At 35.5% G+C, this 26,783-nt stretch overlaps 3 protein-coding genes across 3 annotated transcripts in view; all 3 read right to left on the bottom strand.

Annotated features, from left to right (window-relative positions):
* Positions 1 to 51: 51 nt before the first annotated feature.
* On the bottom strand, positions 52 to 1,885 carry LOC143227969 (fat-like cadherin-related tumor suppressor homolog). The gene is made up of 4 exons (XM_076459321.1): positions 1,789 to 1,885; positions 1,542 to 1,663; positions 872 to 1,043; positions 52 to 296 (listed from the first exon to the last, which is right to left on the bottom strand). The coding sequence occupies exons 1-4, from the start codon at positions 1,883 to 1,885 to the stop codon at positions 52 to 54; spliced, it is 636 nt and encodes a 211-aa protein (XP_076315436.1).
* Positions 1,886 to 1,917: 32 nt separating this feature from the next.
* Positions 1,918 to 3,231, bottom strand: LOC143227968 (protocadherin Fat 1-like). Its single transcript, XM_076459320.1, has 2 exons — positions 3,114 to 3,231; positions 1,918 to 2,378 (listed from the first exon to the last, which is right to left on the bottom strand). The coding sequence occupies exons 1-2, from the start codon at positions 3,229 to 3,231 to the stop codon at positions 1,918 to 1,920; spliced, it is 579 nt and encodes a 192-aa protein (XP_076315435.1).
* A 175-nt stretch (positions 3,232 to 3,406) lies between these two features.
* The window catches only part of LOC143227967 (protocadherin Fat 1-like), a 46,491-nt gene continuing 23,114 nt past the window's right edge, over positions 3,407 to 26,783 (bottom strand). Inside the window, exons 3-10 of the mRNA XM_076459318.1 lie at positions 14,128 to 14,189; positions 12,703 to 12,861; positions 11,378 to 11,530; positions 7,679 to 7,892; positions 6,978 to 7,117; positions 5,779 to 5,942; positions 4,023 to 4,345; positions 3,407 to 3,780 (exon numbers count right to left, since the gene is read on the bottom strand). Of these exons, the coding sequence (XP_076315433.1) occupies positions 3,407 to 3,780; positions 4,023 to 4,345; positions 5,779 to 5,942; positions 6,978 to 7,117; positions 7,679 to 7,892; positions 11,378 to 11,530; positions 12,703 to 12,861; positions 14,128 to 14,189 (1,589 nt within the window). The remainder of the gene's footprint in view (positions 3,781 to 4,022; positions 4,346 to 5,778; positions 5,943 to 6,977; positions 7,118 to 7,678; positions 7,893 to 11,377; positions 11,531 to 12,702; positions 12,862 to 14,127; positions 14,190 to 26,783) is intronic.

Below are 26,783 nucleotides of genomic sequence, written 5' to 3'. Positions count from 1 at the left end.
TTTCAACTGAAATGTAAATCTAGTGAACTGAAATCAGTTTAAGTAAACTAATTAAAAACCATTTAAATATATACCAGTGTTGAAATCAACTCCAAATTCTTCATCATCGTTTCCTTTAACAATGCTGTAAATCAGCTGGCGTCCTTGTGGACTTTCAGCTGTGATTGAGAGAACAGGTGACTTAGGTCGCATATTTTCTGGTACTGAAACCCTGTAAAATTGTTTTTCAAATGTCGGCATGTTCCTGTTGATCACCTTAATGGGTACAGCAACTTCGCTTCGTAATGAGGGCATCCCTAGAAGATAAATTACGAAAATGCAAATTTAAGTTCAAACTGTAATATTTCTGCTCTTAAAGATTTTTAAAGTCAAAATATTCTAAATATGATATGTTTCCATTAACACTTATTTATGTACAAATAAATATGATTAAGAATAATATGAATAATTATAAACTAATTACCTGTTTTTGTTTGTTTTTGGAATTTCGCACAAAGCTACTCGGGGGCTATCTGTGCTAGCCGCCCCTAATTTAGCAGTGTAAGACTAGAGGGAAGGCAGCTAGTCATCACCACCCACCGCCAACTCTTGGGCTACTCTTTTACCAACGAAAAGTGGGATTGATCGTAACTTTATAACGCCCCCACGGCTGGGAGGGCGAGCATGTTTGGCGCGACTCGGGCGCAAACTCGCGACCCTCATATTACGAAGCTCACGCCTTAACGCGCTAGGCCATGCCAGGCCAACTAATTACCATCAAAGATTACTCAAATAAAAAAAGATTTTTTTCATCATAATTATAACTAATGGTTCACGTTTACTTCGTAATTTTTAAAACTTAAAAATATCGACATCACTGAAATAGGCTTACCGTTATCATAAGCTGCTACAACGACATCGTAAGCAGTTATGTGAGGTTTAAGATAATGTCGTAACCGAACTTCTCCTGTTCGACTGTCGATGCTAAACAGGTCTTTCTCTCCTTTCACTAGCTCATAATGTATGTACCCATTTAAGTCCATATCCAAATCAATGGCTTGCACCTACATACAAAACAACTAGTTTTTGGCATTATTACCATTGGAATTTCCATATTAACTTCAACACGTAAAGTTTATACGACCATAATGTACCCACCAATACTCAGAAGAATAAATGTAGGAACAATTCTTCACCCAGATGACCGAGGAGAACTAACATTTTGGTGGCATTAGTTACTAATACGTTAAATACCTAAATTACAAATGTAAATGAACAAAAATTTAAAAATTCACAAAATTGGTTTGTGTCACTTAAGTTTTGTTTTTGATTTAGTAAAAACATCTGTATGAGTCCCTTCTGTGTCAACAGATCATAACTGAAATTCTAACGTAAAAATATGAGCAAGTTACAAGAATTTATGACAATGCATGAAGGACTTGTGTATACACACACATGAAAATACACAGTTACAGAACATTACTGTGTACTGAGTTAGCTTAATTTATTTAATACTTTAATAGAAATTTAAATTGTATTACTAAAACCTTGGAGTACCTTACCTTGCGAATCAAATCTCCAGGCTGGGCTTCAATAGGTACCACTGAATAATAAGGAAGATTAACAAAGATTGGGGCATTGTCATTCACGTCAAGAACAGTTATTTCTACAAGGACATGAGCTACTCGGGCACAGAAGTAGCTGCACTTCTTGCTTCTACAACTAGAGTATAACTGTTTTCAGTTTCACGATCAAAAGGCTTGCCGGTTGTTTGGATTGACCCTGATGTTTTCCCAATCCTAAACATACCAGAAGGGTTTAGTATACTGAAAGTGACATGCTCATTTAGGGCACTTCCAACAACAGTTACAATAGTAACTTTTAATATGTCAGTTGTGTTTTCCATAATTGAAGCTCTATAGATACTCTTGGAAAACTTCAGTCCACTATCTTTTGTTTTTTTTCTACTCTCACTTGAACTTTGGTGCTAGCCTCAAATACGCCATCTTTAGCTGCTACAATCATATCGTACTGGTTCTCCAAGTTTTCTGGATCCCTTATGAAAATCTGACCCGTGACCTCGTTAATAACAAACTTGGCTCCACGATTACCAGATACAATGTCGTATTTAATTCCTGTTCCTGTGTGTGCATCTGAATCAGGATCCTGAGCTTTGACGACGGTTACAGCGACGCCTTTGTAAGTAGGTAAATGCAAGGTACATTCGTACAAGTTTTTTTCAAACTGAGGAGGAGAATCGTTAACATCGAGCACCAGAATAAAAACTTCTGCGTTTTTTTCAGCGATAAGACGAGGTTTACCCTTATCTGTAACTTGGACAGTGAATCGAAAATATGTTATTTTTTCGTGATCCAATGTTTGAACTGTACTTATAGAACCTATAGAGTGACAAAACAACAGGAGTTATAATATTTTACAAAAAACACAAAACTTCTAGCATTTATTACAAATAAAACTGAGTGAAGATTACATGTATTTAACTGTTAAACTTTTATATATAAATATTTTTAATTCGTACACATGTGTGTGTGTTTTACAGGTCATAAGTTACAGTTATCCAATAATTTTACAGCCCTGACCAAAATTATCTGAACAGTTAATTAAATCTGTAGTTGTACAGTTCTCTATCACGAATTTTTCTTGCTCACTTTTATAACAATCACAACCATATACATGTGATCCTCAAGAAACATACATTAGTTTCTTTGGTTTTAACATCTAAAGTCTAAAAAACAATTAAATAATATTTTAGAACTATTAATAACCTATTATATATTCTTTCTTTTAATAGCATATAATCATATACCATAATTTAATTTAACAAGCTGTTAAAGTGAAAACTTAATCACCGAGTAGTCGTTACAAAAAACCTTTATAATAATATATAAAAAAACTTGAATCAAAACTCCACAGATAAGCACAGGGTGTAATTGATAAAAGAAACTAATTTTTTCATAATATGTTTTCAATATTATGATCCTTCAAACTCAACAAAGATGTTTTTCTATACAATGTTGTAGAAAATGACCCAGAACTTAGGATTTTTTGTCAACTTCCTTCCTGTATCACAATATTTACCTTAAGCAGAGGTAATTGTTTATTCTGCTACTAACCTGTGGATGAATCAATTTGGAAGTAAGTACGAGGTAATTTCTCAATAATTTCATAAACCAAATGAGAGTTCAATCCAGAGTCTTTATCTGTCAGAGACCACCAGGGGAACACTTTCATTGGTTAACACCAAGGTTCCAATTTCTGCTGATTCACTAATTTTACCATAATAAATAGACTTCAGAAACTTTGGAGCATTGTCATTTCTGTCAAGTATGTGTATAGTTATCACAGTGCTAGCATTCATACTAACGAGATTTGTTTATTGACAGTTAAATTATACAGATTTGTTTCTTCAGTAGTCCAGTTCCACAGTTGTGCGAAGTTCGCCAGAATGTGGATTAATAGCAAACTTGGCATCGCTATTACCAGATACTATTTCATAATACAACATGGATCGGCTGGAGGCTGCTACAGTAACGACAACAGTTCCAGGTTTATCATTTTCATACAGTTCTGTGACATACACTTCCTTTTCAAATTTTGGTGCAGAATTATCAGGAATCGTCACAATAATGTGAACGCTTGCAGCACTTTCTTTGGGAATTTCTCCTTCATCAGATGCTTTTATAGTGAGATAATACTCTCCCATAAGTTCCTGGTCGAGTTCTTTGGCAACTGAAACAATACCAAGCTTGGAGTCGATCGCAAAACTGTTTCCTTCGTTTCCTGTACAAAGAAATAGAAAGAGAGAGAAAAAAAAGGTGAAAAGAAGACCACAGGATTTTAAAAACTTGTAATAACTAGGAAACTTAAATATAAAAATTAAACGATTCAGCTGAATGTATCTCCACAAGTAATATCTTTTGTTGACTTAACACAGATATCTTTTGTAGGCACTAGTGGAAAACATTAAGAACCTTAAAAATTTTCAAAACTATAAGATGGGAAAACTCGGGAAATAGGAATACCTTTAACAATTGCAAAGTTGATATCAGCATTTTTTCCCTTGTCACTATCAACAGCAAACACTTGAACAACAGGGGTGCCAATACCAGCTGTCTCATAAACCTGACCTTCGAACTGAGTGAACAGAAACTCAGGTGCATGGTCGTTATGATCTTCCACATCAACGTGTACACGAGCAAAGTTACGTTTAGCAGGAGTGCCTCGATCCTTGACCATAACGGTCAGAATATGGTGTCGACTCATTTCACGGTCAAGGGGCTCAGCAATGGACAACGTACCTTTCTTTGGATCCATGTGGAAGTGTTTAAGGCTTGAAGGACTAGCACTGTGAACATAATCATTTTGAGAATTTGAATTTTATAATTGCCATCCAATGGTTATTTTTAGCCATTATAACATTCAAAGAATAATACAAAATAAAAAGCACTAAAACTCCATCTTTGACTATAAACATAAAATTCGAGTCTTTGTCTTCTTTTGTTTTAAGAAAGCAAATTAAGACTAGAAAATTAAAAAATATCAAATTCTTTCAACTATACAACTATACTTCAGAGTTCAGAAGAACAACTTAAAGCTTTTAAAGCTGAATTATGATAAATAATTTTGAGGTTTGAAAAACATGGACACAAAAATTGCACAATTTAGAACTAAAAATCAAGCTTCTTCAAAAATCTTGTAATGCAACATGATTGACGAAATTATTATTAAAAACATTCTCCAAATATTATACTTTTTTTAATATCTATTTGTTTATAATTTTAGTTTACACACATACAAACAGATTATTTTTAAAATAAATTTAGCAGAGATTAGAATCAGAAGCACAATGACAAGGTGTATACATAGAGTAACAACCCCCTCAGTGTTAGGCTGCTGGTCAACCTGACTGAGAAACACAAGATATTCAACACAGAAGGGAAACAAAAGGCTTCATGTCAAAACATTGTTACACTTAAAGCTGCATATGTTACACATGTAGTATGGATAAACATAAAGTCAAAAATATCAAAAAAGTGAATGATCAAATTGTTTTATCACAAGAAACATGGAAACTTTCTTACCTCTCAAGCAACTTGCAAAGCCATACAAGACGTCTATTTTAACCTGGATGAGCTATTAGGTACTGTACCTTTAAGATGAATACTTTTTTTGAACCAACAGGTGTCTGTTGCTGACTGATAAAGAAACATCATTTGAAATTTCATTATGTTGGTACCTGTCGGCTTGTCAGTTTTTAAGTTCACACTTTCATTAAGAATTATGCAGTACCTACACAAGAGGATTTGGTTTGGTTTGAATTTCGCACAAAGCTACATGAGGGCTATCTGCACTAGCCGTCCCTAATTTTGCAGCACAAGACAAGAGGGACGGCAGATAGTCATCACCAACCACCAACAACTCTTTAAGCCACTCTTTTACCAACAAATAGTAGGAGTGACCGTATCATTACAATGCCCCCACAGCTGAAAGGGCGAGCATGTTTGGGGTGAAGGGGACTCGAACCCACGACCCTCGGATTACGACTTGAGCGCCTTAACCACCTATCCACGCTGGGCCTCACAAGAGGAAAGCCATGCTACATAAGAAGAATAAGCTACCCCCACCTCCATCATGTTAAAAGTTAAGTTATGCCGGTGGAAAAATGGCAAAAAAAAAAAAATTACTTTCTACAAATATTCAAATGAGAATACAGAAAATATAATGAAGTTTTCACATGTAAAGTTCTCCTACGTTCTGCATAATTACTGCTTTTCTTACCTATTATAAATTGAGTAGAACAACTTTTCTGCTTTGTCATGATCATCTGCAGACACATGCAGGATCTCCGTTCCTTGTTCGGAACTCTCATTGATGGCTACAGTGTATTTAGACTGCTTAAAAACTGGTCTATGATCATTGCTATATTTCACGTCCACCTTTCGCTGTGAGACATTTATAAACATTTCTATATCATTTTTATGATTGACACAAAAAACTGAGAAAAAATGATATTATCAACAGTTGTCACAACTTGAAGCAACCTTATTTTATTTTGCAGTAGACATTCAGGTAATGATGATAAACCTACTTACTGTTTTTTCTAAGATATTTTAATAAAGATACTTGAAAAGTAAAAATCGAAACCATTCAGTAAACAACACTAAAATTGATGAGACAAAAATTATATTTCTAGGCCTGGCTCTTAACCAAAGACTACATACAATTTTTAAGTAAACTTGCTTATGTTTTAGTGCCCAAGCTATGAAATAGATTCATGTTACAAATTTGTTAAAATGTTGTTTAGCTGTAACTTCACAAAGTGTAGTTTCAATTAAAAATAATGCAAGATATCCCCACCTGTCTAAAAAAAAAAGTCTAGCTCTCTGAAATTCTTCTAATTATGCAAATAAATTAACATTTTCAGGAACAAAATCACATTTAGACTAGTTGTAAACATGACACACAAAAAGAAAAATTGCCACATCATGGATAAACACTTGATCGAAAGTGAGATACTGTATCTAAGTTGTATTTGTTATAAAATATAGAACTTTATGTGGGGACAATACATAAGATATACTAAGGTTTAAAATACAATGAAATACACTGTGTATCCATTTACACTTCTACAATACATTCATGAAAACCTGCATAAATAAAACAATAATATAAATGATGTAAAGCCCATTTGTCATCTCAGATTTTAAAATATTTTATGAGTCTAAACTGTCAATAAAAAATATTTAAACCAATAGCACCATATCTTTACAAACATATTTGATTTTGTTTAAAAACAAACACAAAACTGCATAAAATATCATTAGAAAATTTTTGATGATAAATAAATGGAACTAGAAAAATAGAAGATACAAAAACAGACACCATCTTTCAGTTTCATCTGCATTCATCAAAAGAACTTTCTCATAACTAAATACTTCCATAAAATTCTAAAAAAACAAACAATAAAAAACACGAACCATCGTGTACACAGTGTGTGTTCCGTCTGTTACACTGATATTCAAGTTATACTGGCTGAGCTCTTCTCCATTCACGGGTTCTGCTAAAAGAACTGCACCAGCGTCATTCTTCATCATAAATTTTTCATCATCATTTCCACCTAGCAACAAATCGCACAGTTATTATACAAACAACTAAAAATGCCTTTTACAACAGTAATTCTATCAAATATAGTTGCCTTGAAGGTAATAATACACCAAACAAGAAGGTACACAGTATCAGAATTTATTTAGTCTTAATTCGTTTGTTTTTTTTATTTCACACAAAGCTACTCGATGGCTATCTGTGCTAGCCGTTCCTAATTTAGCAGAGTAAGACCAGAGGGAAGGCAGCTAGTTATCACCAACCACTGCCAACTCGTGGGCTACTCTTTTACCAATGAATAGTGGGATTGACCATCACATTATAATGTCCCCAATGGCTGAAAGAGCAAGTATGTTTGGTGCGACAGGGATTTGAACCCGCAACCCTCAGATTACAAGTCAAACGCCTTAACACAATTGGCCATGCTGGGCCTAGTCTTAATTTCACCAAAGCTAGTTTACATGAATTTTAAATATTTCACATTTTAATTGATACTGTCGCAAAATTAAGAAACTTAACCATCGTAAGGAAATGCTCGATTTCAAGCTATCCCATAAACTACATGTAGAAGACTTACCAACAATTGCAAACCACAATCTGTCTTTATCTTTATCATCTGCTTCAATTAATGTCACCATCTGCTGTATTGGGTCACTTGCAGTTACTACATTGTATGATTCAGAATTCCTGATGACCGGAGGATGGGGAGATTTTTTAGGCCCAGCGACAGCTTCAATCAAAACACGAACAGTTTGTGATCGTTTTGGTTCACCGTGATCACTGGCTTCTATCTATATAAAGAAAAACAAATCATGTGTTATCCGTTACTTGACCCTTCATCTTCTACTGTAAATGCAAGCCATGTGCTACCTATTGCCTGACTCTTGTTTCTATGCAAAAGAAAATCTTAGTCAAGTACTGTTATGTGACATAGAATCTATACAAAAATACTCATGCAACAGCTATTGCATGACCTTGAATATTGAAAGAAAATAGTCATTTGCTGGCTGTTACCCGATTGTGTCTACATGAGAGAAAACAAGTCATTTGTCAGCTGTTACTCCCCTCAATATATGTACAACTTGAAAAAAATAGTGATATGCTAATTAGTAAGTGACTCTTCACAACTAAAAACAGAGAGAGTGAGTCATGTTGGCTATTACTGGTCTTTGTACCTGTATGAGAGAGAGAGAGATGCTAGCTATGACATGACTGATTCTATGAGAGAAAATGAGACACTTGCTAGATATGACATGACTGATTCTATGAGAGAGAAAATGAGACACTTGCTAGCTATGACATGACTGATTCTATGAGAGAGAAAATGAGACACTTGCTAGCTATGACATGACTGATTCTATAAGAGAGAAAATGAAACACTAGCTAGATATGACATGACTGATTCTATGAGAGAGAAAATGAGACACTTGCTAGCTATGACATGACTGATTCTATAAGAGAGAAAATGAAACACTAGCTAGATATGACATGACTGATTCTATAAGAGAGAAAATGAGACACTTGCTAGCTATGACATGACTGTTTATATACAAGAGAAAATGAGACACTAGCTAGATATGACATGACTGATTCTATAAGAGAGAAAATGAGACACTTGCTAGCTATGACATGACTGTTTATATACAAGAGAAAATGAGACACTTGCTAGCTATGACATGACTGTTTATATACAAGAGAAAATGAGACACTTGCTAGCTATGACATGACTGATTCTACAAGAGAGAAAATGAAACACTAGCTAGATATGACATGACTGTTTATATACAAGAGAAAATAAAACACTAGCTAGATATGACATGACTGATTGTATAAGAGAGAAAATGAGACACTTGCTAGCTATGACATGACTGATTCTACAAGAGAGAAAATGAGACACTTGCTAGCTATGACATGACTGATTCTATAAGAGAGAAAATGACACACTTGCTAGCTATGACATGACTGATTCTATAAGAGAGAAAATGACACACTTGCTAGCTATGACATGACTGATTCTACAAGAGAGAAAATTAGACACTTGCTAGATATGACATGACTGATTCTACAAGAGAGAAAATGAAACACTAGCTAAATATGACATGACTGATTCTATAAGAAAGAAAATGAGGCACTTGCTAGCTATGACATGACTGTTTATATACAAGAGAAAATGAAACACTAGCTAGATATGACATGACTGATTCTATAAGAGAGAAAATGAGGCACTTGCTAGCTATGACATGACTGTTTATATACAAGAGAAAATGAAACACTAGCTAGATATGACATGACTGATTCTATAAGAGAGAAAATGAGGCACTTGCTAGCTATGACATGACTGTTTATATACAAGAGAAAATGAAACACTAGCTAGCTATGACATGACTGATTCTACAAGAGAGAAAATGAAACACTAGCTAGATATGACATGACTGATTCTATAAGAGAGAAAATGAGACACTTGCTAGATATGACATGACTGTTTATATACAAGAGAAAATGAGACACTTGCTAGATATGACATGACTGATTCTACAAGAGAAAAAATGAAACACTAGCTAGATATGAGATGACTGATTCTATAAGAGAGAAAATGAGACACTTGCTAGCTATGACATGACTGATTCTATAAGAGAGAAAATGAAACACTAGCTAGATATGACATGACTGATTCTATAAGAGAGAAAATGAGATGCTAGCTATGACATGACTGATTCTACAAGAGAGAAAATGAGGCACTTGCTAGCTATGACATGACTGTTTATATACAAGAGAAAATAAAACACTACTAAGATATGACATGACTGATTCTATAAGAGAGAAAATGAGGCACTTGCTAGATATGACATGACTGATTCTATAAGAGAGAAAATGAGGCACTTGCTAGCTATGACATGACTGTTTATATACAAGAGAAAATGAAACACTAGCTAGATATGACATGACTGATTCTATAAGAGAGAAAATGAGGCACTTGCTTGCTATGACATGACTGTTTATATACAAGAGAAAATGAAACCCTAGCTAGCTATGACATGACTGATTCTACAAGAGAGAAAATGAAACACTAGCTAGATATGACATGACTGATTCTATAAGAGAGAAAATGAGACACTTGCTAGCTATTACATGACTGATTCTATAAGAGAGAAAATGAAACACTAGCTAGATATGACATGACTGATTCTATAAGAGAGAAAATGAGACACTTGCTAGCTATGACATGACTGTTTATATACAAGAGAAAATGAGACACTAGCTAGATATGACATGACTGATTCTATAAGAGAGAAAATGAGACACTTGCTAGCTATGACATGACTGTTTATATACAAGAGAAAATGAGACACTTGCTAGCTATGACATGACTGATTCTACAAGAGAGAAAATGAAACACTAGCTAGATATGACATGACTGATTCTATAAGAGAGAAAATGAGACACTTGCTAGCTATGACATGACTGTTTATATACAAGAGAAAATAAAACACTAGCTAGATATGACATGACTGATTGTATAAGAGAGAAAATGAGACACTTGCTAGTTATGACATGACTGATTCTACAAGAGAGAAAATGAGACACTTGCTAGCTATGACATGACTGATTCTACAAGAGAGAAAATGAGACACTTGCTAGCTATGACATGACTGATTCTACAAGAGAGAAAATGAGACACTTGCTAGCTATGACATGACTGATTCTACAAGAGAGAAAATGAGACACTTGCTAGCTATAACATGACTTTGCTTCTATACAAGAGAAACTGAGAAGTGCTTGCTAGCACTTGACGAGATTAAATTATAAATCAAATGTAAGTATAATTCTTAACCTATAACAAAAACAATTATAAATCTTCCCTTCACCAAATCTACTTAAACCAGACTGAATATTTAACTTTAAATCCAAACAAACAATAGTTGCTCAAACCACAGAACGATAAATAATGTGATAAAAAGCAGTTAGCGCTCATTAATATTAAGTACACAGAGCATGAACTGAAAATATTCCAAGTACAGTATTGATATGCTCACAAAATATTTTATGTTATTCCTACTCTGAAGAATAATTCAGTCTTCAAAATATTGCTAATACAAACTGTAATGCCATACAACTTCAACCATCAACTATACAATGACTACTAATATTATCAAATAATGTTGCATCTCTCTAACTGTCAAATTTACCAAGATTTCTAGCATAATTCATTTACCACACATATTATACGAAAGTAAGAGAAATGTTATATTTTTTTATCCATAAACTTAAGACTTACAAAAAGTTCATATTCAGACCCAGTCTGAAGAGTTTTGTTGGTGGTTATAATCCCAGTTTTTGGGTTCACGTAAAAAATGCTTCCCACACTTGTTTTTTGTATCTTGTATTCCACCATAGCATTGAGACCTTCATCAAGATCGGTAGCTACAACCTGTGAAAAAATGTTATTAATTACTTACTAACGACAACACTGAAAAACTGATTTGTTACAAGAAACAAGTGAAAAAATATTTAAATAAAACTTAAAACGTTGGAATGGGCATACAAAAAATTTGAGGAAACAAGTTTGGAAAAGGCATAGTGTAATAGAACTTCCTCTGTAGAACATTGCAAAGTGGCATGTCCAACATTCGGTCCTTGTTTACTTTGTTTATTTTTTCTATCCTGTATACAATAAACCAGGTGAACTAAACTTATCAATCTTGTTTATGCTTACCATACAATGAATAGAGGTTTCTGTTAACCGAATTATTGGAGGCAATACATACACTCCAAAGTCTATTTATACAATACTAGAAGAATCAGATAATTGTGTAATCTGTAACTTTTATATCGTTTAGTTTCTTCATAACTTGTCTCTCCTATTGCAAGAGCATGAAAAGACAACAGAATTTCATACATCGGATATATAGGTTGATAAAAATACAAAGACAAAAAATCTAAAAAAGTTTCTGTGTGTATGTATACAAAAGTAGAAAAATCTGAAACAGATTTTCATATGTTGCCATAAGCTGTAAAATATCACACATAAAGAAAAATGAAGTAGGCATGGACTAGATGTTAAACATATCTCGTTACGAAGTTTACCAGAGGAAGCTTTATTATATCATGCCCATTCCTACCTTGTTTCCTCACTTTTTGAGTGCATTCATTCCTATACTTTCATTTTTAATATATTTTTTGCCCCTTATCCATGTACTTCTTTTCATATGGCTGATGCGTGGTTTTTTACACGTTCTAATGAATACTAAACTATAATTTAATATTCATGTAATTTCAAAACAGATTGAAAATTTCAGCAAAATATCATTGTCAAATATGTATTTCATTTAAAATATTTATTTATAATAATCATCCATAATTACACAATTACTTCTATTTTATGATATTTTTACCCTAAGAACCTTAAAAATACATATAGGTTTTCTACATTATTTGAAATATTTGTTTCTATGGTGTTCCCTTATTGGTTTGATAATCTTATATACATATTTATAAACAATCGACTTTTAATACGTTTTCTTTACATACCTTCACATTTCACTGGATATTTTTATGTAAAACTTGAAACTGTTTGAGAATCTAACTACATTTAATACTTACTCGACAGAGATATCCTACGGCCATTTTGTTAGATACCAAAACTGGACATCGATAAAGAGATTCTGTGAACTGTGGATCATTATCATTAATGTCTTCAACTGTAACCACCACTCGGGTGGTGGACGATAATGAAGGTTCTCCAGAATCTCTCACTAGTATCTACAGAAGAAAATTCACCAACACCACATCATTAAGCATAATCTCATATTGTACCTACAAAAAAACACTATTAATAACAGATCGGCACCAGTAATATTTTAGTATTTATAAATAAAAATCATTTCACAATGTGTAATCATGATCTCGAACAATACTTACAAAATAAAAATCCTCCTATAACAAATCAGCAATAAAAAAAGTGTCCACAAAAGAAATTTCATGAACAATAGGTCATTAATTATGATTTAATAATACCTACAACAGAAAATAATAATCTAGTAATTACAACGTAATTACGCTTACATAATACAATTCTTCAGTGATAGACTAGCAATAATGTAATTACGATGTAATAGTGCTTATGAAAGAAAACCATCAACAGGTCAATGATTATGACTTAAAACTACCTTGAAAAATAAATCCAACAATAACTGGTCAATAATTATGACGTATCATTGTTATTGAATTTATTATTTCTTTCTACATCTTATTACATTAACTTACACTCTTTACTTGTGAGCTTTAAGTAATAAAATTTGGTAATATATATATATATATAAAACTAAACCATATAAATGTTTACTTGTGGATACAAATAACAAAACACTACAATGATTCATCTCCTCCGTTTTAATCATCTGTGTTAATTTTTTCGACCATTTCGACTTCAAAAATCATTCCTCAGGATGTAATTTTACCGAGAATTTCTATGAAAAATGTTCATAACGTCGCTTTTCAATTAAACATAAATAACCTAAATTAAATTCATGTTATTTTTCATATATTTTTCTTCCTGTCATTTTAAACAGGTAAAAGTTAAGCAGGAAGCAGCAGCAGCAGTTAGCTGGAATTGTGAAACTGTAAAAAACGATTACTAAGGAACACAAAAAACAACTATGAAGTAAAATTTATATTTTTGTATTAAATTATTAAAGATAAGAAAAAACTGCTCTTCTATAATTACAAAACATGTATAACTAAACTGAAATTTTAATAAAAGTAATAAAGAAATATAAAAAAGGATATTTAATAAACTTCTACTAATTTATTTTTGAATATATATCTTAATATAACTAATTTACCCAATTATTGTATTTTCTCTTTGTACATTTTGAAAACATTTATATTTAATTTAGGTTATTTTTCGTAGTTGAAAAGTTGTATTTCAATGTTTTGACATTCAAATTAACAACAACAAAAAATTAACGCACTAGCCTCAAAATACTTTTAAACTTGTTCAAGTCTAAAATTAATATAAATACTCACCTCAAGCACGTGTTCTGATTGGCTCTCCCGGTCTAAATGGCGGTTGGTCGTTTTAATAAGGCCTAAAACGAAGGGAAAGTAGATGTTGAGCCTGACAGAAGAACGTAAAATCTTTGGTTTTAGCGATTATGTTACAATCGTGATGCAGCTACAAAGCATGCCTATTGATAAACAAAATGCCCTCAGAAATAAAACAAGTGGTATTGTTCTTTTAAGTGTTTCAGAAGATATCGATAAACAGTATACTTATGAAGTCACTTCATTGTTTTCTGAGAATTCTTCTAATTTTATATAACTTCAAGTGTTTTACGCTTTGTTTCTTCAACACCAATTGTAATAATTAAGACAGAAACGTCTCCGATTTCTAAAATTCCAAATTTCTGTGTACGTAGTTTTCAGATTTCAGTTAACACTAACTAATACCTTTTCCTTGACAGTACATCATGCTGAGATAACGAATCACGCTATAATAATTCAATTACGTTATTTTCTTTTTTGGACAAAAACTCAGACCGTTTACCACTTGAAAAATATTTATATTCGTTATCTGATTAAGACAAAACATTGCATTTTGGGCGCGGTGTTTACAATTATAGTGGAATCAACTGTTTCTGCTCTACCCACCCATACACACACATAAATGTATATAGGTGTGTCACCCATCCTTGACAGGCGGTGATATTATCTGTGTAGTGCAGTTTAAACTAGAAATGGAAAACATACCACATATCTACTGCAATCTCTTCGTTACTTGCCGTGACGTCACAAATCAGACACGCTTATTGGCGCTATTAGTCACGGATTGTGACCTGTTATTTTATATTCTGTCACTTTTAAACGAAATTTCACACATACATTTTTATATATGCGAGTCTGATGAATTTGGACTCAAACAATTCTTCAGTTAAACTAATAATGTAAAGAATATATACAATAAAAAAGTACAGTTTCTACTTTCCAAATTAATTAAAAGTGCGACAACAATCAGTTTCCCTAATAAGGCCAGAGTTTCATTTCAGTTACAAATCTCCAGTCTTTTGTAAATTCTAGAGTTATACAGAATAATTAATTAAAACTTGTAATTGAAACGCGTCATTTCATATAAATTAATACTAGCTTGTATGTTAGTTAAGGTTACGTCGATTAGAATTTTTAAAATTAATTTTCTTTTACAACACTTTAAAGTTATCTGATGAAATATAAATAAATATGAGAAACCTTTGACTAAAGAGGATATCACAATTTATATATGTGTGTGTGTGTGTGTTAAAAGTGATATGTAACCGAACATGTTGTTAATCCCTGTCAAACACATGTGTTTCTTCTTAAACGATCCGAGAGATGCTTAGAAGGAAATTAAGTTAGTATAAATATTGAAATTTTACGCACATAAACAGAAGAAACACGCCGTGACAAAACAAAAACAGCTCTCAGACTTTCAAAAGCAACAAATTTCAGTTTTGGTGTGTACAGTCTCCTTAAAGTAAATTTATGAGTCCTATATAAACGTAAGCCTAACATTTTTTGTCGCGAATCTGCATGTTTCGGAATATAGAAAGGCTTGTTAAAATTCCAGGACAGCTAAGCCTAACAGAACATCACGCAATGAATTCCGACGAAGTGGAAGAAAAATGTGATTATATTTCCTCGCATGCATTTTCCTTAACGTTTCAGGGAACGTAGACAGGGGATTTGGTTTAGTAAAGACAGAAAAACAAGTGGCGAACTTATAATAATGCACGTTGAAGATGTACTGTTTACCAAATTTGCTTGAGCTCTTGTATGGATTAATAAAAAAAAAAAAAGAAGAGAAATTGGACGTTTATGTATTATACGAAAACCTATGAATTTTACATGTAACTTAACTTGTGTCCAACATTGAGCGCACCCTGGTGAATATCAAGAATCTATGAAGGTGTAGAATTGTGTAGAATAAATTTCACGACAAACTACCAACCAGGATTACCATAAATTTCCATCTTAAAGTTTGTTTTCTATATATATGTGTGTATGTATAAAAGTTCTGGTTCTTCAATTCACGTGAGCACGCACAGAAGTTTCATACAGGTTTGTACGTACGCACGTACGTCAAAACCTTTACATTTTCTACGTTATAATATTTGTTTGTTTGTTCGTGATTGAGCACAGAGCTACACAATGGGTTATCTGCGTTTTGCCTAGCACAGGTATCGAAACCTGGTTTTTAGCAGTGCAAGTTCGCAGACATTCCGCTGTGTCACTGGGAGGTGAGGAGGGAAGTAGGGCTTAAGTACTGTTTCTCGCCACTCGTGTAGAATGCTAAAATAATAAATAACAATTAACGTCAGCACGTGTCAATTTTTTTGAAGACCATAGAGTTACGTTAGTTCAAAATGTTTTTAACCTGTATACCCAATTAAACGTTGTGTGTTATTTATGATTTTAACTAAAGTGTTTCAACCAAAAGTTCTTCAAAAATCGAATAAATTATGTTAAATAGAACCGTACAGTTATGGTGAAATTCAAGGGTCGTGATTTTGTGTGTGATTTATCTGTATCTACTTAACACACATATTATGTATAGAAAAGTGGAGGCGTTTCCAACCTGAAAGCAATTTATAAGGCACGTGGATTTAACCGCCATATTTAATCAAGTGCTGTTGATTAAAAGAAGGGCAATCAATCAGCAGCATCCACAACTCGAACGGCTATTCTTATCGGAACAAGTGAGTAGCATGTTGAAGTACTGGAGCCTTGAACTCTTTGATCATCTCGAAAAATATTTCGACCTTACAATATTAGAATTTCCAAACTGAACGGCACTTCGTGCGAAGTTTTCCTGAGCCTTACAATACAATACAACATACAGACCTTTACTTTTATCACCGACACACGCCCGGCCCATATAAAAATATATAAAATATAATAAATAAGTCGAAGAACACGCGGAAGCTGTATTTGTTTCCTTTTTATTAATTTTCACGAGCTGGCGAAGTTTTACGTCACACCGTTTTTATTACGTGTACTTCAATACATATAAGGCGTTCGACTCGTAATCTGAGGGTCGCGGGTTCGAATCCCGGTCGCACCAAAACATGCTCACCCTTTCAGCTGTGGAGGCGTTATAAAGTGACGGTCAATCCCACTATTCGTTGGTAAAAGAGTAACCCAAGGGTTGGCGGTGGGTGTTGATGACTAGCTGCCTTCCCTCTAGTCTTACACTGCTAAAGTAGGGACGGCTAGCGCAGATAGCCCTCGAGTAGCTATGCGCAAAATTCAAAAACAAACAAACAAATTACGTGCTATTGACGATCACCCAAATTTCACCAAGCTATTACTACCTGAGAAATAATATGTTGGCGGGCCTCAAGATTAATTAGGAAAATCCAAAATAAGATAGAATAATCAATTAAAAAGGTTTAGTATTCCATTATTTTTATTTTGGAGGATGGAAAAATCCTACTATATGCAAAAATTGTCTTACATTTAATCCACGTTTCAAAACTCGATTGTTCTATTTTTTATTTACAACTTTATTTGTTTGTTTTACATACTCGTACAAAACTACACAGCGCCATCTACGCCAACTTTCCTAATTTTGAAGTGAGGGAAGATAAATAATTAACAACATCCACCACCAACTACTGGGCTATCCTGAGCTTTCAGGTTTCGTTTTTGTTTTTCTTCTCTAAATAAGTTTTGTTGTCTGTGCCACATAAGTTGCTTCTAAAGACATCACATTTCTTCTCACAATGTGAAGTATGCACGAGAAGTGTCTTATTTTTAGCTTCTTAAAGGGAAAAAACTCGCACTAAAATAATACCATGGCCTCCCCATTTCACGATGGAACAAGTATGGCTTATCAAAATATTAAGAGGATTTAGTACAAGGGTAGTCGAAGTCCTAGCCTCGAAAGTCCCGCCTCTTAACGGTGGGTCATGTATTTCAACTCTTCAACGGTTTCTCACTGTAAATTAGAAAAGCGAAAACACAAGTTTTTAAACATATCAAGGTTGAAAACAACGTTTCATACGCCCTTTAATAACATATGGCGCTGTGGGCGTATTGCTTCTTTAGCTTCTAGGCTATAAACAGAAATACAGAGACAAAGATACTTCAATACAGGATTGTGACGGAAATCATAATATGGTATATTTCTTCTATGTATGTTAAACACATAAAATGTGTCGCCCACAGAGAGTAGACTAAACCAACAAAAGGTTATTCAGGATGATATTAAATTAAATAGCTATTATTATTATTATATAATATTATTAAATAGGTAAAGAACCAGAATGTTATTTACGTTGGATTGGTTTGTTTTGAATTTTCGCGCAAAGCTACACGAGGGCTATCTGCACTAGCCGTCCCTAATTTAGCAGTGTAAGACTAGAGGGAAAGCAGTTGGTCACCATTACCCACAGCCAACACTTGGGCTACTTTTTTACCAACGAATAGTGGGGTTAATCAAGACTTTATAACGCCCCCACGGCTGAAAGGGAGAGCATGTTTGGTATGATGGGGATTCGAACACGCAACCCTCGGATTACGAGTTGAGTGCTTTAACCACCTGGCCAAGTCGGGCAATAATGTTCTAATTTGTTCGTGTTTATCGCGGAAAATCGAACATTGGGTCCTTGCACTGTAGTTCTGTAGACTTTCTCACCAGCGACACTTAAAAAGGTTTTCAGATCCAGTGTTCTGTATTCGTTCAAAAATATATACGGCGAATAACACACGTCAATGTTTTTGTTCTCTTCAAACTGTTCTTAAACTTTATTTTGTACACGCAAAAACTAAGTGCACTGCATGACTGACACAATTAACTCGAGCGACAGCAACGTTTAACCTACTGATAGTAAGACGGATCCCTCTAGTTCTAGGAGATTGAGATATAAATTGCAACTGAAAACCCTCTCATCCACAATTCCCTCTCGAACGTATATATAAGGTCATTACTCTCGAACGCAGCGACTTCTCTCTGCAGTATAATCCTTGGTGTACCACTTTCACCCCTCCCCCATCCCGTCGAACTGCTTCTACTAGTAGCAACCATCTTGTTCGTCACGCAAACACATTACTTACCAATCCAATAGTATTACTTCTGACAGATAAGTAGCTGTTATTGTTGACTGTGTATGACGGTGACACTGGATTTACCAACAAAATACAACCCTCATGATTACGCGTAAAGAACACGATACTGTGAAATGTCAACTGTTTGAAGAATCATTCCACTCTGACGAAGCTGGAAACCCAGCATGGCCAGGTGGTTAGGGCCTCGACTCGTAATCTGAGGATTGCGGGTTCGAATCCCCGTCACACCAAACATGCTCGCCATTTCAGCCGTGGGGGCGTTATATTGTGACGGTCAATCCCACTATTCTTTAGTAAAAGAATAGCCCAAGAGTTGGCGGTGGATGGTGTTGACTAGCTGCCTTCCTTCTAGTCTTACACTGCTAAAATAAGGACGGCTAGCGCAGATAGCCCTCGTGTAGCTTTGCGCGAAATTCTAAACCAAAGTGATGATACTGTCTTGATGTACTGTTTTACCACTTTTAGTCAGTGTGACGTACACACTATAATTCTACTGTTTTACTACTTCTAGTGAGTGTGATGTACACGCTATGGTTCTACTGCTTTACTACTTCTAGTCAGTGTGATGTACACGCTATGGTTCTACTGCTTTACTACTTCTAGTCAGTGTGATGTACACGCTATGGTTCTACTGCTTTACTACTTCTAATCAGTGTGATGTACACGCTATGGTTCTACTGCTTTACTACTTCTAGTCAGTGTGACGTACACGCTATGGTTCTACTGCTTTACTACTTCTAGTCAGTGTGATGTACACGCTATGGTTCTACTGCTTTACTACTTCTAGTCAAGTGTGACGTACACGCTATGGTTCTACTGCTTTACTACTTCTAGTCAGTGTGATGCACGCTATGGTTCTACTGCTTTACTACTTCTAGTCAGTGTGATGTACACGCTATGGTTCTACTGTTTTACTACTTCTAGTCAGTGTGATGTACACGCTATGGTTCTACTGTTTTACTACTTCTAGTCAGTGTGACGTACACGTTATGGTTCTACTGTTTTACTACTCTAGTGAGTGTGATGTACACGCTATGGTTCTACTGTTTTACTACTTCTAGTCAGTGTGATGTACACGCTATGGTTCTACTGCTTTACTACTTCTAGTCAGTGTGATGTACACGCTATGGTTCTACTGTTTTACTACTTCTAGTCAGTGTGATGTACACGCTATGGTTCTACTGTTTTACTACTTCTAGTCAGTGTGATGTACACGCTATGGTTCTACTGTTTTACTACTCTAGTCAGTGTGATGTACACGCTATGGTTCTACTGCTTTACTACTTCTAGTCAGTGTGATGTACACGCTATGGTTCTACTGTTTTACTACTTCTAGTCAGTGTGATGTACACGCTATGGTTCTACTGCTTTACTACTTCTAGTCAAGTGTGACGTACACGCTATGGTTCTACTGCTTTACTACTTCTAGTCAGTGTGATGCACGCTATGGTTCTACTGCTTTACTACTTCTAGTCAGTGTGATGTACACGCTATGGTTCTACTGCTTTACTACTTCTAGTCAGTGTGATGTACACGCTATGGTTCTACTGCTTTACTACTTCTAGTCAGTGTGACGTACACGTTATGGTTCTACTGATTTACTACTTCTAGTCAGTGTGATGTACACGCTATGGTTCTACTGCTTTACTACTTCTAGTCAGTGTGATGTACACGTTATGGTTCTACTGCTTTACTACTTCTAGTCAGTGTGACGTACACGCTATGGTTCTACTGCTTTACTACTTCTAGTCAGTGTGATGTACACGTTATGGTTCTACTGCTTTACTACTCTAGTCAGTGTGATGTACACGCTATGGTTCTACTGCTTTACTACTCTAGTTAGTGTGATGTACACGCTATGGTTCTACTGTTTTACTACTCTAGTCAGTGTGATGTACACGCTATGGTTCTACTGTTTTACTCACTTCTAGTCAGTGTGATGTACACGCTATGGTTCTACTGTTTTACTACTCTAGTCAGTGTGATGTACACGCTATGGTTCTACTGCTTTACCACTTCTAGTCAAGTGTGATGTACACGCTATGGTTCTACTGCTTTACTACTTATAGTCAGTGTGATGTACACGCTATGGTTCTACTGCTTTACTACTTCTAGTTAGTGTGATGTACACGCTATGGTTCTACTGCTTTACTACTTCTAGTCAGTGTGATGTACACGCTATGGTTCTACTGCTTTACTACTTCTAGTCAGTGTGATGTACACGCTATGGTTCTACTGCTTTACTACTTATAGTCAGTGTGATGTACACGCTATGGTTCTACTGCTTTACTACTTCTAGTCAGTGTGATGTACACGCTATGGTTCTACTGCTTTACCACTTCTAGTCAAGTGTGATGTACACGCTATGGTTCTACTGCTTTACTACTTCTAGTCAAGTGTGATGTACACGCTATGGTTCTACTGCTTTACTACTTCTAGTCAGTGTGATGTACACGCTATGGTTCTACTGTTTTACCACTTCTAGTCAGTGTGATGTACACGCTATGGTTCTACTGCTTTACTACTCTAGTTAGTGTGATGTACACGCTATGGTTCTACTGCTTTACTACTTCTAGTCAGTGTGATGTACACGCTATGGTTCTACTGCTTTACTACTTCTAGTCAGTGTGATGTACACGCTATGGTTCTACTGTTTTACTACTTCTAGTCAGTGTGATGTACACGCTATGGTTCTACTGCTTTACTACTTCTAGTCAGTGTGATGTACACGCTATGGTTCTACTGCTTTACTACTTCTAGTCAGTGTGATGTACACGCTATGGTTCTACTGCTTTACTACTTATAGTCAGTGTGATGTACACGCTATGGTTCTACTGTTTTACTACTCTAGTCAGTGTGATGTACACGCTATGGTTCTACTGTTTTACTACTTCTAGTCAGTGTGATGTACACGCTATGGTTCTACTGCTTTACTACTTCTAGTCAGTGTGATGTACACGTTATGGTTCTACTGCTTTACTACTTCTAGTCAGTGTGATGTACACGCCATGGTTCTACTGTTTTACTACTTCTAGTCAGTGTAATGTACACGCTATGGTTCTAATGCTTTACTACTTCTAGTCAGTGTGATGTACACGCTATGGTTCTACTGCTTTACTACTCTAGTCAGTGTGATGTACACGCTATGGTTCTACTGTTTTACTACTTATAGTCAGTGTGATGTACACGCTATGGTTCTACTGCTTTACTACTTCTAGTCAGTGTGATGTACACGCTATGGTTCTACTGTTTTACTACTTATAGTCAGTGTGATGTACACGCTATGGTTCTACTGTTTTACTACTTCTAGTTAGTGTGATGTACACGCTATGGTTCTACTGCTTTACTACTTCTAGTCAGTGTGATGTACACGCTATGGTTCTACTGTTTTACTACTTCTAGTCAGTGTGATGTACACGCTATGGTTCTACTGCTTTACTACTTCTAGTCAGTGTGATGTACACGCTATGGTTCTACTGCTTTACTACTCTAGTCAGTGTGATGTACACGCTATGGTTCTACTGTTTTACTACTTCTAGTCAGTGTGATGTACACGCTATGGTTCTAATGCTTTACTACTTCTAGTCAGTGTGACGTACACGCTATGGTTCTACTGCTTTACTACTTCTAGTCAGTGTGACGTACACGTTATGGTTCTACTGCTTTACTACTTCTAGTCAGTGTGATGTACACGCTATGGTTCTACTGCTTTACTACTTCTAGTCAGTGTGATGTACACGCTATGGTTCTACTGCTTTACTACTTCTAGTCAGTGTGATGTACACGCTATGGTTCTACTGCTTTACTACTTCTAGTTAGTGTGATGTACACGCTATGGTTCTACTGCTTTACTACTTATAGTCAGTGTGATGTACACGCTATGGTTCTACTGCTTTACTACTTCTAGTCAGTGTGATGTACACGCTATGGTTCTACTGTTTTACTACTCTAGTCAGTGTGATGTACACGCTATGGTTCTACTGCTTTACTACTCTAGTCAGTGTAATGTACACGCTATGGTTCTACTGCTTTACTACTTCTAGTCAGTGTGATGTACACGCTATGGTTCTACTGCTTTACTACTTCTAGTCAGTGTGATGTACACGCTATGGTTCTACTGCTTTACTACTTCTAGTCAGTGTGATGTACACGTTATGGTTCTACTGCTTTACTACTTCTAGTTAGTGTGATGTACACGCTATGGTTCTACTGCTTTACTACTTATAGTCAGTGTGATGTACACGCTATGGTTCTACTGCTTTACTACTTCTAGTTAGTGTGATGTACACGCTATGGTTCTACTGCTTTACTACTTCTAGTCAGTGTGATGTACACGCTATGGTTCTACTGCTTTACTACTCTAGTCAGTGTGATGTACACGCTATGGTTCTACTGCTTTACTACTTCTAGTCAGTGTGATGTACACGCTATGGTTCTACTGCTTTACTACTTCTAGTCAGTGTGATGTACACGCTATGGTTCTACTGCTTTACTACTTCTAGTCAGTGTGACGTACACGTTATGGTTCTACTGCTTTACTACTTCTAGTCAGTGTGACGTACACGCTATGGTTCTACTGTTTTACTACTTCTAGTCAGTGTGATGTACACGCTATGGTTCTACTGCTTTTCTACTTCTAGTTAGTGTGATGCACGCTATGGTTCTACTGCTTTACTACTTCTAGTCAGTGTGATGTACACGCTATGGTTCTACTGTTTTACTACTTCTAGTCAGTGTGATGCACGCTATGGTTCTACTGCTTTACTACTTCTAGTCAGTGTGATGTACACGCTATGGTTCTACTGCTTTACTACTTCTAGTCAGTGTGATGTACACGCTATGGTTCTACTGCTTTACTACTTCTAGTCAGTGTGATGTACACGCTATGGTTCTACTGCTTTACTACTTCTAGTCAGTGTGATGTACACGCTATGGTTCTACTGCTTTACTACTTCTAGTCAGTGTGATGTACACGCTATGGTTCTACTGCTTTACTACTTCTAGTCAGTGTGATGTACACGTTATGGTTCTACTGCTTTACTACTTCTAGTCAGTGTGATGTACACGCTATGGTTCTACTGCTTTACTACTTCTAGTCAGTGTGATGTACACGCTATGGTTCTACTGCTTTACTACTTCTAGTTAGTGTGATGTACACGCTATGGTTCTACTGCTTTACTACTTCTAGTCAGTGTGATGTACACGCTATGGTTCTACTGTTTTACTACTTCTAGTCAGTGTGATGTACACGCTATGGTTCTACTGCTTTACTACTCTAGTCAGTGTGATGTACACGCTATGGTTCTACTGCTTTACTACTCTAGTCAGTGTGATGTACACGCTATGGTTCTACTGCTTTACTACTTCTAGTCAGTGTGATGTACACGTTATGGTTCTACTGCTTTACTACTTCTAGTCAGTGTGATGTACACGCTATGGTTCTACTGCTTTACTACTTCTAGTCAGTGTGATGTACACGCTATGGTTCTACTGTTTTACTACTTCTAGTCAGTGTGATGTACACGTTATGGTTCTACTGTTTTACTACTCTAGTCAGTGTGATGTACACGTTATGGTTCTACTGTTTTACTACTTCTAGTCAGTGTGATGTACACGCTATGGTTCTACTGTTTTACTACTTCTAGTCAGTGTGATGTACACGCTATGGTTCTACTGCTTTACTACTTCTAGTCAGTGTGATGTACACGCTATGGTTCTACTGTTTTACTACTTCTAGTCAGTGTGATGTACACGTTATGGTTCTACTGCTTTACTACTTCTAGTCAGTGTGATGTACACGCTATGGTTCTACTGCTTTACTACTTCTAGTCAGTGTGATGTACACGCTATGGTTCTACTGTTTTACTACTTCTAGTCAGTGTGATGTACACGTTATGGTTCTACTGCTTTACTACGTCTAGTCAGTGTGATGTACACGCTATGGTTCTACTGCTTTACTACTTCTAGTCAGTGTGACGTACACGTTATGGTTCTACTGCTTTACTACTTCTAGTCAGTGTGATGTACACGTTATGGCTCTACTGCTTTACTTATTGCTTTATTTATGATCTTTGTAATTTACATAACTAAAGAATAAAAGATACAATGTGGTAAAAGACGACCTTAACACTACTATTGAACCTTTGTTTTGAATGTTTAAAACGTGTTTTTTACTGGCCACCTTCAGGACTTTCAGTGTTACAAACAATATCCAACAGCCAACACTAGAACACTAATAAACCACATAGGTCAAATTATGCCCGTATTTTTTCCTTCTCTCTCTTCAACGTTTGGCAACATTTCAATATTTTTTGAACATTCCTCATCACTCAATGTTTATTTCTATCTTAATTATCACTGAAATCTAGAAACTTCTACGAATTTCTTTTGATCTAAAGGCAGAATCCCAAATTCATTTCACGACTATATCCGTTGTGTGTTAAACTGATTGTGGTTAATACAATCCACCATATTCTCTCTCCCAGTCCATTCCCTTCACAGACATACGACGCTAAAAACCGGTGTTCGATTCGTCAAGGTCAATAGAACACAAACTGTGTATTTTTTTCGCTGAAACAAAAATAACGACTGTTACATTTAAAACCAAAAATTCTCTCACCATCTTTCAACAGCGAGTGCTTTTCAAGTCTCCCCCTACAAATTAATGCTGCATCCGATGTTACATTTTAATAAATAAAGAAGGATGACACATCAAGTGTGACACCATTTAGTTCAGAAGGAAAGAAAACACTAAACTTTACGATTTTCACACAGTTATTTTCTCAATTTTTTATTGTTGTTTTGAATTAAGCACAAAGCTACTCAATGGGCTATCTGTGCTCTGCCCACCGTGGGAATCGAAACCCGGATTTTAGCGTTGCAAGTCAGCAAACATACTGCTGAGCCACTGGGGGGCCCTTTTATTATTATCAACTGTGCCACTTTTATGAAACACGAACACATTACCAACTGTGCCACTTTTATCAGACACCAACACATTATCAACTGTGCCACTTTTATCAGACACCAACACATTACCAACTGTGCCACTTTAATCAGACAATAATACGTTATTACTGATGCCACTTTTATCAGACACGAACACATTACCAACTGTGCCACTTCTATCAGTCACCAACACATTACCAACTGTGCCACTTTTATCAGACACCAACACATTACCAACTGTGCCACTTTTATCAGACAATAATACGTTATTACTGATGCAACTTTCATCAGACACCAATACATTATTCTCGGTGCCATTTTTATTAGAAACTATTCCATTACTACTCTATAACCCGAGCGTTTTTTTTTTCTGACATGAAAGGTTCACCTATAAAGACGGCTCGAGTTGGAGAATTTATAATTTTTTTTTAACCTACGGTAAATATGTAAGGTTTCATAACAACCATACACATTTTATATATGCATGTCACACAGAGACTGGCTTAGATTATTTTTAAAAATCGCTGACTGTTCCTAATTTTGAAGTGATAGACTAGAAGGAAAAGCAACTAACCAATACCACCCACTGCTAGCTCTTAGGCTAATCTTGACAAACCGATAAAATGGAACTG

The sequence above is a fragment of the Tachypleus tridentatus genome, chromosome 10 (genome assembly GCF_004210375.1).
Source record: "Tachypleus tridentatus isolate NWPU-2018 chromosome 10, ASM421037v1, whole genome shotgun sequence".
Classification (NCBI taxonomy): domain Eukaryota; kingdom Metazoa; phylum Arthropoda; class Merostomata; order Xiphosura; family Limulidae; genus Tachypleus; species Tachypleus tridentatus.
Note: the sequence above shows the minus strand (reverse complement) of the source record. Positions and strands in the feature narration are given on the sequence as shown.

Bases quoted from the DNA above. Each gene is read 5' to 3' on its own strand.
- LOC143227969 (XM_076459321.1), bottom strand. From the start codon at position 1,885: ATGGAAAACACAACTGACATATTAAAAGTTACTATTGTAACTGTTGTT. The intron at 1,664-1,788 runs GTATGTTTAGGA...TCTGTGCCCGAG, and splicing joins CAGTATACTAAACCCTTCTG to TAGCTCATGTCCTTGTAGAA. The intron at 297-871 runs GTAAGCCTATTT...TTTATCTTCTAG, and splicing joins TGTAGCAGCTTATGATAACG to GGATGCCCTCATTACGAAGC.
- LOC143227968 (XM_076459320.1), bottom strand. From the start codon at position 3,231: ATGAAAGTGTTCCCCTGGTGGTCTCTGACAGATAAAGACTCTGGATTG. The intron at 2,379-3,113 runs GTTAGTAGCAGA...GTCACTCTATAG, and splicing joins CCAAATTGATTCATCCACAG to GTTCTATAAGTACAGTTCAA.